This window comes from Lithobates pipiens, unplaced genomic scaffold (assembly GCF_037356315.1).
Source record: "Lithobates pipiens isolate NorthernLeopardFrog02 unplaced genomic scaffold, aLitPip1_a1.2 Scaffold_8, whole genome shotgun sequence".
NCBI lineage: Eukaryota > Metazoa > Chordata > Amphibia > Anura > Ranidae > Lithobates > Lithobates pipiens.
In genome coordinates this window covers 188,836,386-188,855,749 of record NW_027507903.1, presented here as the reverse complement: position 1 = coordinate 188,855,749, position 19,364 = coordinate 188,836,386, and the positions used below count along the sequence as shown (strand labels likewise).

At 38.8% G+C, this 19,364-nt stretch overlaps 1 protein-coding gene across 2 annotated transcripts in view; it reads right to left on the bottom strand.

The window, feature by feature from the left end:
* Positions 1-19,364, bottom strand: part of TAFA5 (TAFA chemokine like family member 5) — a 629,519-nt gene that overhangs the window by 328,126 nt on the left and 282,029 nt on the right. For both annotated transcript variants that reach the window (XM_077473263.1, XM_077473264.1), the window contains exon 2: positions 16,596-16,745. In XM_077473263.1, coding sequence (XP_077329389.1) covers positions 16,596-16,745 — 150 coding nt within the window. The remainder of the gene's footprint in view (positions 1-16,595; positions 16,746-19,364) is intronic.

Below are 19,364 nucleotides of genomic sequence, written 5' to 3'. Positions count from 1 at the left end.
TTATGTCATGAAAAGCCATGGCATTTCATCAGGAATTGGTACTGATGAACAAAGTGTGTACTGGACAGATACAATTAGGGTGAGGCTAAAGAATAATTAGTAAGCTTGCTCTAGATGCTGGTTTAGGCTTAAAACATGCACTGTACAATTATGGAAGAATATAGGTTTAATTATGATTGGTAGCAATAGGAACACACATACTGTAACATTATTGAATTCCCCTACCCACGGGGGGCGTTAACCTGATTTAAAATTCTAATTAATGATAAATAAAATTGGTTTAACAATAGAATTTTGCACAATGATTTATATTGTTCAGTAGTTGATTTTATTTCAGACTTATTATTCTATATTACTGTGTTGCAGAAGACAGGCAGCTATAAATACTTTTCAGCTTCAGGCTATGCCTACATGTTGGAGCACTATTGGTCTTGAAATGCAATTAACATAAATGTTGTTGCTGATACCTAAAAGGAGACCCATTATAATATGATACAACGATGAAAGTAATTATCATGTAAATTCCACTAGAGATATTGGCAGCAAATATATATATATATATCACCACTTTTCTTCTTTTAAAATATCATTCACAGACATTAATTTCAATCTCTCATCAAAATGTGTCTAAACCACATCTTAATCTTCACTATCCTTATCTTGATTAATCAGCAACATTGACTGATGATCACTGCATTTGTATAATAACCTCAAGTGTTCTTAAGTTTTACCACTCACATTCAAACAAGTATGTACTTTGGTATATTATATATGTGTACAGTCTGGTTTGTTATACACGTGTGCAGCCTGTCTGATGTGTGTGTATGTTGTGTCTAAATGTGTGTTTGTGTCCACTTAAGGACCAGGCTTTCTGGAACTTTTAGTTTACATGTAACAATCATTTTGTTTGCTAGAAAATGACTTAGAATCCCCAACCCTTATATATTTATTCAAAGCAGATGCCCTAAAAAATAAAATGGTGGCTTTTACTATTTTTTTATGTCACATGGTATTTGTGCAGCAGTTTTTCAAATGCAATTTTTTTGGGGAAAAATGTATTTTAATGCAAAAACCACAATACATAACATTTGTACAATATAAAAGATGATGATATACCAAGTAAATAGATACCAAACATGTCACACTTTAAAATTACACACACCCATGCAGCAGTGACAAATTACATACATTTTACTATCCATAGGTGACCCTTTAAAAGCCTTTACAGGTTTCTACTTTAGATTTACAGAGAAGGTCTGGTTCTAGAATTACTGCCCATGTTCTGAAATTTATGGCGATACCTCACATATGTTAGACGATCGCTGTTTGCGTGCATGCGGGGCTGACACATGCGTTCGCCTTTGGCAGCAAGCACGGGGGCACTTAATTTTTTTTTGTTATTAATATAAATATTTTATCTTTTTACACTGTTGCTTTCATTTTTTTTAATCACTTTTATTGCTGTCACAAGGAATGTAAACATCCTTGTGACAGCAATAGGCATGTGGCAGGTACTATTTATATTTAATTCCTCCTCTGCACTTAAAAGCATTCAAAACACCAAGATCTGTGTTCTTGAATACTTTTTTTTTTTTTTAATGGCATGCCATCCGGGTAAACTGTCAGGTCATCACTTCCGGTTATAGTGTAGACCCAATCAAAGCCAATCCCAGCATTGTTTGGGTGTCTGACTAGCCAGCGGATGAGTTACCTCGTAGCTTGGGTCTCCTTGTGGGACTAGAGAACCCAAGCAGCCTAATTAAGGCAGCGGCACGGGGGGGGGGGGGGGGTGTCCCCTGCCTGTGAGCCTATATGTCTGATATAACTGACAGATGCCAGGGTGGAGAACTGTAAGTCCTGGGTGGGTGCTGGTAATGGATCCATTGGGGCCAGTATACACTGAGGGATTGCTGGCAGTGATCCTGAAAAAAGTTAAAGGCTTAAAATAAGCCTGTGTGTGCTGTGAAGGAGCTGACAGGCCCCAGGGAGATCAATGCTAATCACAGTAGAGAGGAACAGGAGTGCAGCTTCAGATACCAAGCCACGTAGACTGCACTTCCAGAAAGGATCCTTTGTCGGGTGACTATCTGGTGGGGGGACATTGGTATTTATCTAAGGACTATACTTTTTCAAGCAGCTTAAAGGAGATTTGTCCAAAACACATTGCTTGGGGTACATACCAATGCTCCTCACTAGACAGTCACCCAGAAAGGATATTATTTATCCAAGCATGGCTTGGCATCTGCAGCTGCACTCCTGTTCCTCTCTCCTGTGTTTAGCTGCAATATTCCTGATCAGCTACTACACACAGCCTCATTTTGAGCTGGTAGCTTTCGATTCAGGGTCAGAAGTGATCCTGAATCAAAAGCTACCAGCTCAAAATTATCCTTTACCAGAGCCCAATTTATATTATACTATTCAAAGTTTCATTGAAAGAACCAGAAAATACTCTTTTTATATTTTTTTAATATTACTTTTTTTAGCTGGTAGCATAATTCTATAGGATTTGTTCAGTTGAGAAAAAGTATCATTGTTATAATATCTTATTGTTTACATGTTATGGGGTAATAGAGATTAATTGTGGCTTAAATAAGGACTCCTCACATTTTGCTACAATGTAAAGTAGTGAGTGTACAGCTTGTATAACAGTGTAAATTGACTTTCCCCTCAAAATAACTCAACACACAGCCATTGATGTCTGAACAGCTGGCAACAAAAGTGAGCACACTACTAAATGAAAATGTCCAAATTGGGCCCAATTATCCATTTCCCTCCCCAGTGTCGTGTGACTCATTCGTGTTACAAGGTCTCAGATGTGAATGGGGAGCAGGTTAAATTTGGTGCTATTGCTCTCACTCTCTCATACTGGTCACTGAAAGTTCCAAATGGCACCCCCTGGCAAAGAACTCTTTGAGGATCTGAAAAAATAATTGTTGCTCTACATAAGGATGGCCTAGACCATAGGAATATTGCCAAGACCCTGAAACTGAGCTGTAGCATGGTGGCCAAGACCATATAGTGGTTTAACAGGACAGGTTCCACTCAGAACAGGCCTTGCCATGGTCGACCAAAGACATTGAGTGCACGTGCTCAGCATCATATACAGAGGTTGTCTTTTGGAAATAGACGTATGAGTGCTGCCAACATTGCTGCAGAGTACAGGGGTGGCGGGTACGCCGCACACTGCATCAAATTAGTCTGCGTGGCTGTCGTTCCAGGGGGAAGCCTCTTCTAAAGATAACGCACAAGAAAGCCCACAAACAGTTTGCTGAAGACAAGCAGATTAAGGGTAGGGATTACTGAAACCATGTCCTGTGGTCTGATGAGACACAAATAAACTTATTTGGTCCAGATGCTGTCAAGCGTGTCTGGAGGCAACCAGGTGAGGAGTACAAAGACAAGTGTGTCCTTGTCTTTGTCCTTGGCACGCAGTGACGCTACCACGCTGTTTGAGAGGAGGACGGGCTCCTGTTTCTGCCGGCCGGCTTTTCATGTACCGTTTATACAAGCTGTAAATTATCCATACACATGTAAGTGTGCTACCTTTTTTTCTTTTAATAAACTATCCAAACGATATTATGCCATGTTAGCTCCTTTCTTTTTTGGGCATTACTGAGCACCCCATTTGGGATCACGAAGTATATTATTATCTGGAGGGCACTATTATGAGATGAAGAGTTGACCCACTAAAAAGGAGGATATCTTCTGATGGGACCCATTGAATATATACAAACGCCCTAACTTGCCTATTTTCTGGTAAGCGCATTTAATATACGGTGACGGGCACTTTATGCGCTTTTGGATCGTGTTGAATCACTGTGGTGTCACAAACGCTTATCCGGATTCACATACGAACTTTTCATGATTGGACTTTTGTTTATGACACTATTTCTTTATGCATTGCTGTGTTTTATTTTGCACTTAAGGTGTTTTTATTGTTATAATCATTTGTGATAATCACCTACACATTTCGATAATATATTTCATTTTTTTATTTTATTTTTATTTTTATTTATTATTTTTTTCATTATTATTATTTTTATTAGTATAGGGTTGGCGCAGTTTTCTATTTTTTGCACAAGTGTGTCCTGCCTACAGTCAAGCATGGTGGTGGGAGTGTCATGGTCTGGGGCTGTATGAGTGCTGTAGCACTGGGGAGCTACAGTTCATTGAGGGAACCATGAATGCCAACATATACTGTGACATACTGAAGCAGAGAATGATCTCCTCTCTTCTTCATGGCATAGATTCAACAAGGTTGGAAACATTGCTCAGAGATTTTGGTCCATACTGAAATTATAGCATTATGCAGTTGCTGCAAATTTTTTCAGCTGCACATCCATGATGAGAATCTTCCACCACCCCCCAAAAATGAACTCATTGTCATGTTCAAGAAACCAGTTTGAGCTTTGCGACACAGTACATTATCCTGCTGAAAGTCGCCATCAAAATATGGGTACACTGTAGTCATAAAGAGATGGACATAGTCAGCAATAATACTCAGATAAGCCAAGGCATTTAAATGATGCTCAACTGGTATGAAGATGCCCAAAAGTTGCCAATACAATATCCCCCACACCATTACATCACCAGCCTGAACCATTGATACAAGGCAGGATGGATCCAAGCCTCAATGTTGTTTACGCCAAATCGTATCCTACCATCTAAAAGTCGCAGCTGAAATGTAGGTTCATCAGACCAGGCAACATTTTTCCAATCTCCTATTGTCCAATTTTGGTGAGCATGTACATACTGTAGCCTGTTTCCTGTTCTTATCTGACAGGAGTGGCACCCAATGTGATCTTCTGCATCTGTAGCCCCTCTGCTTCAAAGTTATATTTGTTGTGCATTCAGAGATGGTATTCAACATACCTTGGTTGTAATAAGTGTTTATTTGAGTTACTGTTGTCTAATATCTAGAACCAGTCTGCCCATTCTCCTCTGACATCAACAAGGCATTTTTGTCCACACAACAGCAGCACACTGGATATGTTCTCTTTTTTGGACCAGTGCCTGTAAACTTTAGAGATGGTTGTGTGTGAAAATCTCAGTAGATCTTTAGGTTTTTGAAATACTGTAGGTTTTTGAAATACTCAGACCAGCCTGTCTGGCACCAACAACCATGCCACATTCAAAGTCTCTTAAATCCCCTTTCTTCCTCATTCTGATGCTCGGTTTGAACTTCAGCAAGTTGTCTCCACCAAGTCTAGATGCACTGTGTTGCTGCCATGTGATTGGCTGATTAGGAATTTGTGTTACCAAGCAATTGAACAGGCTTGTTGATTAGTACCTAATAAAGTGATCGATGAGTATGTGTGTATATATATATATATATATATATATATATATATATATATATATATATCTGTAAAGTCGAGTTTGTTCTACAGGTGTTTTTGATATTCACATAATGTAACATAATTACTGGCAGTTCAGTAGGTGACCATCAGGAAAAGTGAATACAGCATGCAGTTTAATTTGTATATGCAGTCATCATAATCAGCTTAGTTAAATTAAACCCTTCTAGTACTTCAACATTAAAAGCTTTATTATGGTCTGTTATATAATGGCAATCTATTAAAGGTGCAGTAAAAAGCGAATGTTTTTATCTTGAAATGGGAATCAATATAAGTGTCCAATTTTGCAGCCACTAAAACAAGCAAAGCTAGGAAACAAATTCCAAGAAACCCCTCTGAGAATTAAAATAATAAACAGCAACTTGCATAAAGAATATTTGTCAGGCTAAGGTAGTATAACAAAAGAACTAACAAATGGATAACTGGTTGAGTGCAGTAATATTTTTTTCAGGAGGCTGTTTTATTGATTATAAACAGAAAAAAAGTCTGCGCTTAGGTATATACATACAGTGTAGCTGCTAACACCAATGATGTCTGTGATACTAAGCTCAGAATAAATATGTGTAAAAGAATAGTGCAGAGCTATATCATATGAATGGCAACATTAAATGATGCTGTGTTGCTATGTTCTCAGAAAACAATTAGCACACAAAAATAAATAATAAGAAATGTCTCAAAAATAGTGATGCATAAATAAAGTCCCATAGAAAATCTGAAAAAAGAAGAAATATAGTGCAAGTGCAAAGAAAGAAATCCACCGAACATATACCTTTTTTAGCGATCACACAATGTTGCAGACCCAATGTTCCAATGGCTTCCAAAACACCCATGGGCAGAAGCAAGAGAAATCAGCTGCTTACAAGACAACCATGACCATCTCTATATCAGTAAATGGATTGCATGAGGCCAACCCCCAGTCAATGGATCACATTAAAAAAGTTTGATTTTTGAGACAGTGTCTTTTTTAATGTCAATTGTTTTCTGAGAACATATAAACATGTCATTTAATACTATTGTTATTAATATGATATAGCACTGCGCTATTCTTTTTATACAGTTTTATTGATTAGGTTGAAAATTGTCTGCTCCTGCACTTTTAAAACCAGTTCTCAAAAATGTCATCCAAAAACCATTAAACAGTGATAATTAACCTCAATAACTATTTTAAGAGTTTTGCTTTCACACAAGACCAAGTTAGGAAAATGTGTAAACCTGGAGCGAAAGTTGTATATATCTTATGTAAAAATTGAATTTGTCAAAAACTAAAATTAATACGGTGACTGGAAATAGAAAAGTTAAAAAGGTGGCCACTTTACCCACCAGACCCACTAACAATATAACAAAAAGCACCAAAAACATTATAATCTCCACTTAATCATAACTAATACCAACATGTCTGTAAAGTTACCACTTATTAGATATTTACAGTGAAAATAACAGGAAAATAAGTACTATTTACAACCAGGATGAAACGGTTAGTGCAGATTTATGACCTGGGAACTGCTACTTAAAAATAAGTTTTCAAACAAATGTATACCAGATTTAAGGCTCCCAACAATGGGTAATACCAGGCAGATTCAAAAGACTTTATTGTATTCTCAATCAGATTTTCCTCCTCAGTATGTGAATCTACAAACTTTAGTTAAACTCATTTGAGCAATTATGGTCATCAAAGTTAAAGTTGATACATTTTTTTTGGCATCCCTGCTTTGGATTAGATCATAGTCTCACATACTGTACTTCTTACCTGATTTAGCCTCCCAAAAGACATTTCTTATAAGATAATATCCATTGGTTGATTTCCTAAAGGCAAATGGGCTGTTTACATTAAAAGGGAATTGGATCTTAGCTTAGTGAATGTAGTAAAAATTTTACATGTACGATTGAATACCCAAGAAAATAAAGAAACAACATTTTATTTGTACATAACTGGCTGATGGAAGTCAGCTGAACTACAGCCTAGAGCCTATTACCCCTCTTCACCTAACAATTAAAGATGTGGGGTATAAAGGTGCACAGATAGGGCATGTTTGCCCCTTGGATACTTTTACGACTCTTAAAAGAACTTTATTTTTTATAGTCAAAAATAAATCAGTATGACATCCTTTAGGATTCAAAGTGATTCCTGTAACGATGCTGGGTGATTTTATTTGTATCCTCAGGAAATAGCATGGATCTAGGTCCTCAACTTCACCTAATTCTATACAGTTACAATTTAAGTTTTAATTGGACTTGGTTATTTTGTTTTTAATAGATACACTCTATATACTCCTTTCACACTGTCTCAGTAAAAGTTAATGGGATTCCCTCGGACCGATTCTCAATCACAAATGGCACACGTTAGGGGTGTCCTCTCTCCCCTCTTCTATTCATCATCTCTTTAGAACCCTTCTTATTCAAAGTGAGAGGCAATACCAACATCCAAGGTCTGCCAGGGGGTGACAGTCAACACAAGATCTCTAACACACACTCTCAAAATAAATTTTATATTTCACTGGCCGCTAAAGCCCTTTAATACCTTGGCACCCACATCCCAGTTCATCTGAAAGATTTGCCATAAACATCCATAACACCCTAGAGAATAAAATGACGGTCATTGCAATACTTTTTGGCACACTGTATTTGTTTTGTTTTGTATTGAAAATGTCATTTGAAAAAAAAACAAGAAAAAAATGTTGCTTTAAAATGGTGTTGCCACCAAAAAATAAAAAATAATTAAAAATTCTTAAAAAAAAAATTTGAATTTTTTTTTTACTCACCTCTAAATACCTGTTGCTAGGGGGTCCCTCGTAGTCTGCCTTCTTCCTTTCCCAGGCTGGTGACATCACTTCCCCTCACGCCGCACAGTCACCTGGGACCTGTCACGTGTCCCAGATGACTGTGCGGCGTATCACGGCGCCCTGCACCGCGCGTGCATGTGCAGTGGGTGAAGCCACAGCTGGGTGCCCACAGTAAGAATGACGGCTCCGCGAGCGAGGGAGGGGCTTCAATCCCCTGCATCGCTGGACCCTGGGACAGGTAAGTGTCCGATTATTAAAAGTCAGCAGCTGCAGTATTTGTAGCTGCTGACTTTAATTTTTTTTTTTTTTTTTTAGAGGGCACCCCACTTTAAGTGCTATGGGCAGAAGTAACATTTTGACGTCGCTTCTGCCCTGCAATGGTATGGAGATGGGTGGGGGCCATCTTCCCTTCACTCATCTCCCTACCTAACAGGAGACAGGACACGATCACCTCTACCGCTGCTGGCGGCTCTGGTAAGGAGAGCGACGGGGGGCCTCTAAAATCGGGGGCCGATAAAAGTGATCTAGTGGCAAATCCACTGCAGACACCACTTTTATCTGAAAGCAGACTGCCAGCTGAAGAAGAGGATGCTGGGGTTATGGTAGCTAACAACGATATCACTCTTCAAAAAGCTGACGTATAATGACAGCGGGCGGTCCATAAGTGGTTAAATAACATTGATACATTGTTCAGCATAAAATGATTTGTTTGAAGCTGGATAGCGAATTAATCATTGGAAAGAAAATCATTTGTTTAACATGGAGAAAGAAAAGTGATGAATGTCTCTGCAGGTGGTATTAAATAATTTGCAATTAACAGCTACATTTGTCACTAAAAGTAATGGAATAATATAATGTTTTTTTCTCTCCTGGCAATTATGATTTGTTATTAATAAACTGAAGAAGAGTTATGGGTTTACTCTTTATTGGATCAGTTAACAGGAAAAAATAAATCACTCTGGAGAATATGCTAAGGATTCACAGTGTATACACAAGCCACTGTGACTTCTAGATATTGTAGTTATCTTATTTTTATGAAAATATGGGAAGGCAGTGATAAATACAGAGTGACCTCTACAGTATCAGTCTAAAGCATGGATAGAAATTGGTCCGGTTCTGCAGAGACAGGCCACATTTATATCCATATATGGGCATCCCGGTTGTACAGAAGTTGATCAGTAGACTTCTGTCTGGTTTTCCCAGCTAGAGTAGCACTGATCATTGTATTCTGACATTGGGGAAAGGCTTACCTCCATCAGAACACAATAGTACAGAGGGCTGAAACCACATTGAATGTGTGGAAGGAAGAATCAGATATATATATATTTTTTTCCATTTAACCCGCTGGTTGAATAAAAAAATTATGAATGTATGGGGCTGCTTTAGGGAAGGCAGAATTCCCTTATAAGGTGTCCATACATTAGCAAGCATTTTGGTAGAATGCATGGTTTTAGACCAGTTGTCTCCAAACTGTGGCCCAGGGGCCCTTTGCTTGCCTTTATCTGACCCTTCGGGCACTATTCCTCCCTCTGATATGAGACACTATTTTGAAGGACAATATAATTACCCTTTGTTTAGAAAGTTAGGAGACCCTTGTTTTAGACCCTATATGCCACATTATGACCCATGTCTTTAAAATCTTCCATACTTTATTACATGTTTATACTTATACTTTATACAACACAGTAATGCATATTAGAATTAACAAATCTCATCAAACTGTAACTTGGTCTGGCGAGATCTTATATAAAAGAGAGGGTAATTACGCTTAGTGGTGAGCTTATAAAGTTAGCGTACAGCATGACAACAAATGGAAGGCCGGATTTGAGTTCAAACTGTAGTTGACTGGAGTATAAAGTTAGAGGGTTACGTGTAAAGGAATCAGAGTTTAGGTGGGGACACAGCAGGAACAAGACCTCAGGCAGATTAAAATATGTTTTAAGGGAGTTTTTACAAAAGGTTGGTCATTTACTGTAAGGTCAATAGGACCTTTCAGGTGTAGAAGCCAGAATTTCCAATTCCCTGTGAAAGATTGGATTTTCATATTTGCCTTGGCATAGACATATTTGAGCAGGCAGTTTTCATTCGGAATATGAACTACTTCAGCCATTGTAGAGGTTTGAATACTTTTCCATTTTCTTGCAATAGCTAAGCGAATGGAAATGAAGATATGTTTTATGAGGGTGTTAAGGTTGGGAGGCCAAAGGTGAGAGTCCATGCTGAGTAATACCATCTGAGGAGTCAAAGAGAGGGATAGGCTTGTAGAGGAGGTGATAAATGTTGCTATGTCCGACTACAATATTCTCAGCGCTGAGCAGCTCCACCAAATGTGAAACAGTGAACCTTGGTGGCCACAATGACTCCAGCAGGTGGATGGAGCTGTCGGGTACATGTGGGCCAGTCTAGCCAGGATCAGATACCACTTATGAAAGATTTTGTTTTTGTTTCACAAGGTTTTTATTGCTTGAAAAACAACCGTTATATTGGTACATTTAGGAAAACATAGTACATATGACAATTGGATTTAATACAATTTAGGGTATAGTATGGAATCAATATGGTTATATACAATACCAAAGTTTTATGAAAGATTTGTTGTGCAGTTTCCCAATAGGAGATGCATTAAGAGGCTTTAGAAGTGGAGTTCAGGGCTGAGTGCCATTGTTCCGTGGTGCAGGTGTGGTTTATCCATTGTTCCCAGTAACACGTAGGAGGATACTATGGAGAAGTGGGCTCAGAAGGAGTTCATAGATAAACAATATTCCTTTGGAAGATGATTGTGCAATGGTGTAGAAGTGAATTAAGTATTTGAGATAAGTTGTTTCAGTGTGTTTAGGGGAATGTAGGAGAGTAGTGCATTTGGAATGCCATTGGAGTTTTGATAAATTGATTTCCATACTTGAGCCGTAGCTGTGACAATGTCCAAAAAGGATCTAGATGATTGCATGTTTAGGAGGATGGCCCTAAGTAGTTTTTTTTGGGGATGTCGTCATGGCTGTATGCTCAATTTGAATCCAGGTTGGTTGGTGGAGGAGGTTCCAACATACGTTAGCTGGGTGCAGTATGGTTGCTTTGTAATGGGCTCCAATGTTGGGGCTGCCCATGCTGGCAAATTTAGTTGACATGCATAGTAGTTTGTGGTGAATCCTGAGCCGACCATTGCAGTCTCACCTGTGCCCATCACTGCAGCCTCACCTGTGCCCACCATTCCAGCCTCACTGTGCCACCCATTGCAGCCACACTGTGCCCACCATTGCAGCCACACTGTGCCCAACATTGCAGCCTCACTGTGTCCACCACTGCAGCCACACTGTGCCCACTATTGCAGCCAAACTGCCCACCATTGCAGCCTTGCCTGGGCCGAGGAAGAAAGAGGGTGGCTGGATCATGACTGGAAGAAGAAAAGAGTCGAAAAGAGGATCACAGAGAGCGGATAGCCCACTATAGCAGCTTACATTGCAACTGCCTCTGCTCTGCTCGCCATCACACTCAACCCCGCCTCCTTCTGTCCCCGTGCCTGTGATAGACAGAAGGCGGGTCCAATGCTGGGATGTGTCTTGTCTATCACAGACGTGGGGTCAGGAGGAGGCGGGGCTGTGTGTGACGGAGAGCAGAGCGGAGGCAATTGTAATGTTACAGCATGCTATCCCGCTCTGTGATCTTGCGACTCTCCTCTTCCTCTATGCTCTTTTCCCCCAGGGCAATCGCTGGGAAAACAGCTCCCGATCAACCCTGCCCCGCCGGCGCTGCTCACCCCCTGCTCCCAGGCAGCCTACCTCCTCACCAATTGATAGCATTCTCTGTCCTGGTTCCTCCTGCCTATGAATACACCCCTAGAAAAGCTTCTTGCTAGGAGGAATTCGTTCAAGCTCACTCCCAAGTCGCGCTGTATGCATCTTTTAACACAAATATTGAAGCTCAGCGTTGCCCCCCTGCATCACTAGATTTGATTGACACAGCAGGAACCAATGGCTCCCCTTGCTCTCACTGGGTTCAGAAGGAAGAGAGAGAGACCAGTGACGCTGCACTCTGGCACAGTGCTGGACCGAGATAGGGCTTAGGTAAGTATTTGGGGAGGGAGGAGCTGCACCCAAACATTTATTTTTTACCTTAATGCAGAGAATGCATTAAGGTAAAAAAACCTTTAGCCTTTTCAACCACTTTCAGACGATTAATGAAATGGTCAGAAGGCAAAGAAGAATTCAGCTACACAGGAACACCCCCTTATTTTCACAAGATAGTATCCATGCTGTAGCTACCACAATCATACATACTGCATATCTCTTTTATGTAGTAGGACTAACTAGTCCTCTTATACAGTACAGTAAGGAGAGACACATCACTGATCTATTCAAGGCACATCATCTATCACCATAAATTTGTTCTGCCTAAGCCACCTCCTGCACAGAGTCAATTCCAGCTCCAAAAATAGACATGCCATTGAATAACATTTGTAGAGGCCAGATAGGCTTGGAACTTTTTTTTCTGTTGTATAAATCAATATATGACCCTAACATTTCCCTTGAAGTTACTGAGTAGAAGAGCTGAACATCTATTGTGTACTGGCAATGTAGCTGTCAGAACATTGTCTCTACTCTGCTCTTAAAAGGTAAAATATATATTTCTATGTTATATATTAATATAATAGAAGAGATGCTGCTTACTGCAATGTTGTGCCAGTGATTTTGCTGAACTAGCTAGATGTTTTATATTAATTCATTACATTGACTATCAGGCTACATCCTACCTTTCTTTCGAAGTGACAGCAAAGATCAATGAAGCATATATTATTCACCCAATAGGTCAACAAAGAAAATGGAAGAATTGAGTCCAGGGTGTACAGAGTAAATTAACAAAGTGGCTCTTGGGGCTTATATTTCTTAATGGTCAGACAATAAGCAGTTCACTGTACAACTACTAGAATAAAAGGATGGTAGTGGACCATTAAACAATGCAGAGCATTGTTGGGTCCTTTGAAAAAGTAAATAACCTATATGCGCATGTTTAAGTTTTATTTTAAGAATTATATTATATACAGTATGCAATTAAAAAAGTTGTATCAATTTATATACAATATAATGAAAAAAAAAAAACAGATGTTTTATTGATGATGATGACAGCTTTATCTGCTCTGTTACCAACCATTTTAAACTACTAATCTATTTAAAAAAAATGACTCCTAAAATGTTTCATGCAAACTACACATTGCCTAGTTTTATAAGTATTGTGGAAAAGTACTAAATATTTTAACAACTTCAGTTTAGCAAAGAATTTAGAAAATAGACAGGGCATATATTGTTGTGCCTTCCACTGCCAAATAAAAATTTTTTTTGGGAATAACTTGTCTACTAAACAATGTTATGTCATCACTTAGTAACAGTTAAAACAACAGACACATTACATTATGTGCATGTTAACTTGTTGCTAAAAAATTTCATACATGAAGTATTAGGTAAAAAAGACCCCCCAAAAAATAAATAAAATTACCACACTCGAAACTAAAACAATTGGCATACACGGCTGTAAAGGTAAATTAATCATTTATTATTACCCTGAACCTAGCAGCTAGCTTTAAACTTCAAAAATATCTATAAACACAACTAGTAATGCTAAAAAATACAATAAAAACCTGCATGTGTTGGTGCACTTTCTTTTTTTTTTTTTAGCTCACAGGATGCCTGGAATTCCAGGTTAGAACAGGATACAGTCTGGACTTTCTCCCTCATATTGTCAAAGTCATACTACTGCTCCATCATTGCAATAGTTGAGTTACCAAGGTTTATGATGTGACAGAGTAGGGTAATTTTACTGAGCAAGAAAATACCAGTCTGATCCAAATTTCTCCATCTTATCTTCTCAATATAATCCTTTATGTAAGCTCAAAATCTAAAAAATAAACCTAAAGCTTAAGCAACTCCTAAACCTAATCTTTAAATTGAAAGTTCAGCCTAGAATAACTCTATAAACAATCAACAGCCAAATAACACATGCATGTTAATAAAAACATAGCACCATGTTGACACCTGACCACACTGCAGTTGTCCAGCAATCAACCCTGGAAACTGTTGGCCATTTAGGAGCAATGACATGCATCTCATTGTGTTGCTCACCACCCCCCCCATGCTATCTATGTCTTGTAATTGCAAAGTCTGACTGGGAAATGCTTCATCAGATCCCTTATGCTGTCAAAGACAAAGATAGTATTAAAGAGGCTGAGTAGGAGTTTTACCAAACCCAGAAGCTGCCTTTGTGCCAGGACATGAATGCTTATAGAAGCTTGTACATTGATCCATATCTATATCCACATTCAGCAGCTTTAACCTGCTTAAAGTGGAACTTTACTGGTAACAATTTCATAAAAATATTGTTCTTTAGCAAATAATTTACACTATATTATCAAAGGTATTGGAATGCTTGCTTTTACACGCACATGGATTTTAATGGCATCCCAGTGTCTATGGGAATGTTTGACCATTTTTCCAGGAGGTAATTTGTGAGGTCAGGCACTGATCTTGGATGAGAAGATCTGGTTCGCAGTCTCTGCTCTAATTCATCCTAAAGGTGTTTTGATTGGTTTCAGGTCAGGTGCAGACCAGCTATGTTCCTCCACCCCAAATTCGCTCATCCATGTCTTCATGGACCTAGCTTTGTGAACTGGAACAAATCATTTGGTGGAGGGGGATCAGGGTGCGGGGTTGTTTTTTAGGGGTTGGGCTTGGTTCCAGTGAAGGGACCTCTTAAGGCATCAGCATATCAAGACATTTTGGACAATTGCATGCTCCCGACTTTGTGGGAACAGTGTGGGGATGTCCCCTTCCTGTTCCAACATGTCCATGCACTGGTGCACAAAGCATGGTCCTTAAAGACATGGATGAGTGAGTTTGGGGTGAAGGAACTTGACTGGCCTGCACATAGTCCTAAACTCAACCCAATAGGGATGAATTAGAGCAGAGATCCAGGCCTTCTTGTCCAACATCAGTGCCTGACCTCACAAATGTGCTTCTGGAAGAATGGTCAAACATTCCCCTGGACACACTCCTAAACCTTAGTTAAGCTGTTATAAAATAAAAATAAACACATTATTGTATCATATCTTCTTTAATGTAATTCATGAAACTACAGGCAATATCTGACATACTTTGGCATTAATAGCCTTGAAGCAAGCTAACTCAATCATGGCGTAATTGTAATGCAATACAAACTCCATTCATAGGTCATTATGATGATTATTCTCAAGAAGCACGTCTTTGTATATAAGCAACAAAAATGAAACTTTGTTTGACATGACAGTACCTGCAAAAGGATGCAATTTGTTTATGTGACACAAAATTGCATTTTTTTTTCAAAAGACAAACATTTGCCTCACAGAATTAGCATGTGAGAAGGCTCCAGGCTGCTACTGTTTTGGCAGTGAGTCATATGCAGTAATCATTTTAATGAGAGACAAAATACTAGAAACAAAAAGGAAAACAGGAGAAATACTATTCTAACAATACTGAAAGTGTTTTTTTTTTTTTTTTTTTCAACTGCATTAACTTTCACGCAGGAAAAGTCACATTAGCCTTAGGGTGGCATTAAAACTCTGAAATCTGAATTGGAGCAAAATACATTTTTTAAGCTACTAATCGGGTAGCAGTGGGTACATCTCATAAGCTACATTTTTCATTTGTATTATTCAAAAATGTTTTGAGTCCAGTTATTCAGGATTCAAGGAATATTAGAACGCTCCATTAAATGTCTGGCTTACTATTTTACATCTTTATCTTCAGCTCTACGGCAGTAAAACAACACTTTGTTACGCAGCACTGGAGAGCATAAACATGTTTTGAAATGCATACATGCATTATAAACATTTTGCGTGCACTACATACAATACTGGATCAAGTATACAAGCACTAAAATATAACAGACTGTTAAAATATGTGTCTGTATACACACACCCACACACACACACACACACACACACACACACACACAAGCTATTATTGAACAAGTCTATGTGGCCTTAGAATTCCAAAGTAGGGGCTTAAAAAACTTGATTCTACAAAAGAGACAATTTCAAACAAAGACAACTGTCCTCTGCTCCTCTGTGAATCTTTCATAAATCATGAAAGAGACATAGCTAAACAACCCTAGGCCTTTAATGTGAAATCTGAAGCTGGTTCCTATGGCATATCCACAATAAAAACAACAACAATGAGAAAAATAGTCACATTTACGAATAGACCTCATAAAAAAAGAATAAAAGATCTAACAACAAGCATGTTCAGAACTAAGTACTCTGTGGTGGGCCCATATTACTCTCATGGCAGAATTCCTTTAGCTGAGTTATAGCTGGGCCTACTCAAGAAATTAGGACATTTCCTAAACCACTGTACACTCAACACATTTGAATATGTTCAAAATTTCAATACTTAAAAAAAAAAAAAAAAAAAAATTATTAATAAGGGATGCTTACCATCTACACAGGCTGGCCTTGCTCTTGTTGTGCCGGCAATCTGTCCTTTTCTACATGCACAGCGAGCTGTTTGTCGGGCTATAGTCCTTCGGGGCTGACTGCTATCTCTGTCGTATGTAACAACCTCACACGTACCTGCAGCCAGTTGACCTGGAAAAAGAGACAGCAACAGGTAGCAATGTCAGAGAATGCACTACAAGCAATCAATTATAGGTAAACAGAGTGAGACCCAATGCAGCAAAAGCCACTTCTCTACAAATGGGAAATAAGCTGGAGGATGTAATCAAACTGAGATGACATATAATTTTTCTCAGAGCTGGACATGTCAAAACCCAGCAAAGTGATGCTGTCAAGAAAATTGTTATTGGCCTACAGAAGGAGAGCTGGGTCAATCAGGTCAGAGTTACTTTGATGTAGTTGAGAACACAAGTACAGAGAGATAGGCTTTTTTGAACTAAGGGTATAGTGTTTCATTTAGTAAATAATAAATGCTATTTTGTATTTATATGTATAAATAAATCTGTTAGTAGATGATGCAGGTTTTAAATAGTCATGCCATTGGCCGAAATAAATATACTAAAACTTTTTTTTATTTTTTCTGCATTAACATGCATTGCCTATTTTTTCAAATGCTATCCTAAATGTGAATTATTATCTTTCCAGGTGTGAAATTGATACATTATGCAGTAGCTAATGAAGGTGAAAAACTGTTGTTAATGAGGCAACTGCTATTATTAATAACAACTGCTGGAGACGTAATGCAACTGTTTTTTAAACTTTCTTTAGATCAGTGTGTCTCAACCTCTTTACAGCCAAGGCACCCTTTACAATTATGTACAGCTCAAGGCACCCCATTCTTAAATGTAAACAACTACTACCTTTTGTACCACTACCCCCTCCCTTTAGAATGTAAGCTCTACGAGCAGGGCCCTCCTGTACCTTTTGTATTGAACTGTACTGTAATTGCCCCCCCCATACATTGTAAAGTGCTGCGTAAACTGTTGGCACTATATAAATCGTGCATAATAATAATAATAATAATAATAATAACTAAACAAATAGTTTTACATAATGCAGCAGCATCCGCGCACGTAGGACCCTATGTGACTATTTTAAGAAGCAAATATACCTTTGCATACTGGTATTGACTAGTATTCATTGTTTCTATTTTCCCTCAGTTTCTCTCCCTCATGTCATTAACATGAACCGGACAGAGTGCTGACAGAGAGGAAAGGGGCAAGCAAGGACACTATGCAGGTGACCAATGTGCTTCTTATCTAATGATGACATCATTGGTTGTGCCTAAGGTTGTAATGCTGCACAATAAAAACCTGTGGCTTTGTGTAACCCAAAAAAACAAGGCAGGCATGATCTAACCCACTGTCTCGTTTACATTTTTTTTGGGCAGTTTTAGGCATTTTGCCATGCCATCCCTGAAGAACCCAGATGCAACCCCAGGGTGCAACAACACTCCAGTCCCAAATACTGCTTTAGATACATGGAAGTGGTAGCTGTGTAACTGCATTGACAGTATCAGTTTTGATTTACACAAACATGTGACAAACCTGGAAAAATTTCATATGTAGGGGTTATCTTTACTAAAAATCATATATTAAACAATAATTAGGCATGCATGCAGAAATAACAACCCAGCACGTTATTATGAGAGCTATAACTGCACCCTTCTAAAAGTATAGGTAAACTGACTGCCACATTTTTCTTCTTTGTAAGCATTTCATTTTTGCATGAAATGATCAAGTAACACACACAGTATGGGAATCTACAATAATCCCATATTTCGTTTGTACTTTGATGGTTCCTAATTCAACACCATTTAGTTCTGACTTAACAGCTGCTAAGCACGGTGGCTAAGTGGTTAGCGCTTCTTCCTAGCAGCACTGCTTGAACAAAGTTCTCCCTGTGCCTGCACAGGTTTCCTTCCACACTCAAAAGACATGCTGGTGGGTAAATTGCCTCTAATATATGTATGAATGTGAGTTAGGGACCTTAGATTGTAAGCTCTATGACAGGGATATGCAATTAGCGGACCTCCAGCTGTTACAGAACTACAAGTCCCATGAGGCATAGCAAGACTCTGATAGTCACAAGCATGACACCCAGAGGCAGAGGCATGATGGGACTTGTAGTTTTATAACAGCTGGAGGTCCGCTAATTGCATATCCCTGCTCTATGAGGATACAGATTGATGTGAATGTACAATATGTAAATTGACGGTGCTATACACAGTATCTCACAAAAGTAAGTACACCCCTCACATTTTTGTAAGTATTTTATTATATCTTTTCATGTGACAACACTGAAGAATTGACACTTTACTACAATGTAAAGTAGTGAGTGTACAGCTTGTATAACAGTGTACATTTCCTGTCCCCTCAAAATAACTCAACACCCAGCCATTAATGTCTAAACCGCTGGCAACAAAAGTGAGTACACCCGTAAGTGAAAGTGTCCAAATTGGGCCTAAAGTGTTAATATTTTGTGTGGCCACCATTATTTTCCTGCACTGCCTTAACCCTCTCAGGCATGGAGTTCACCAGAGCTTCACAGAGAGTCCTCTTCCACTGCTGCATAATGACCTCACAGAGCTGGTGGATGTTAGAGACCTTGCACTCCTCCACCTTCTGTTTGAGGATGCCCCACAGATGTTCAATAAGGTTTAGGTCTGGAGACATGCTTGGCCAGTTCATCACCTTTACCCTCAGCTTCTCTAGCAAGACAGTGGGAAACTTAGAGGTGTGTTTGGGGATG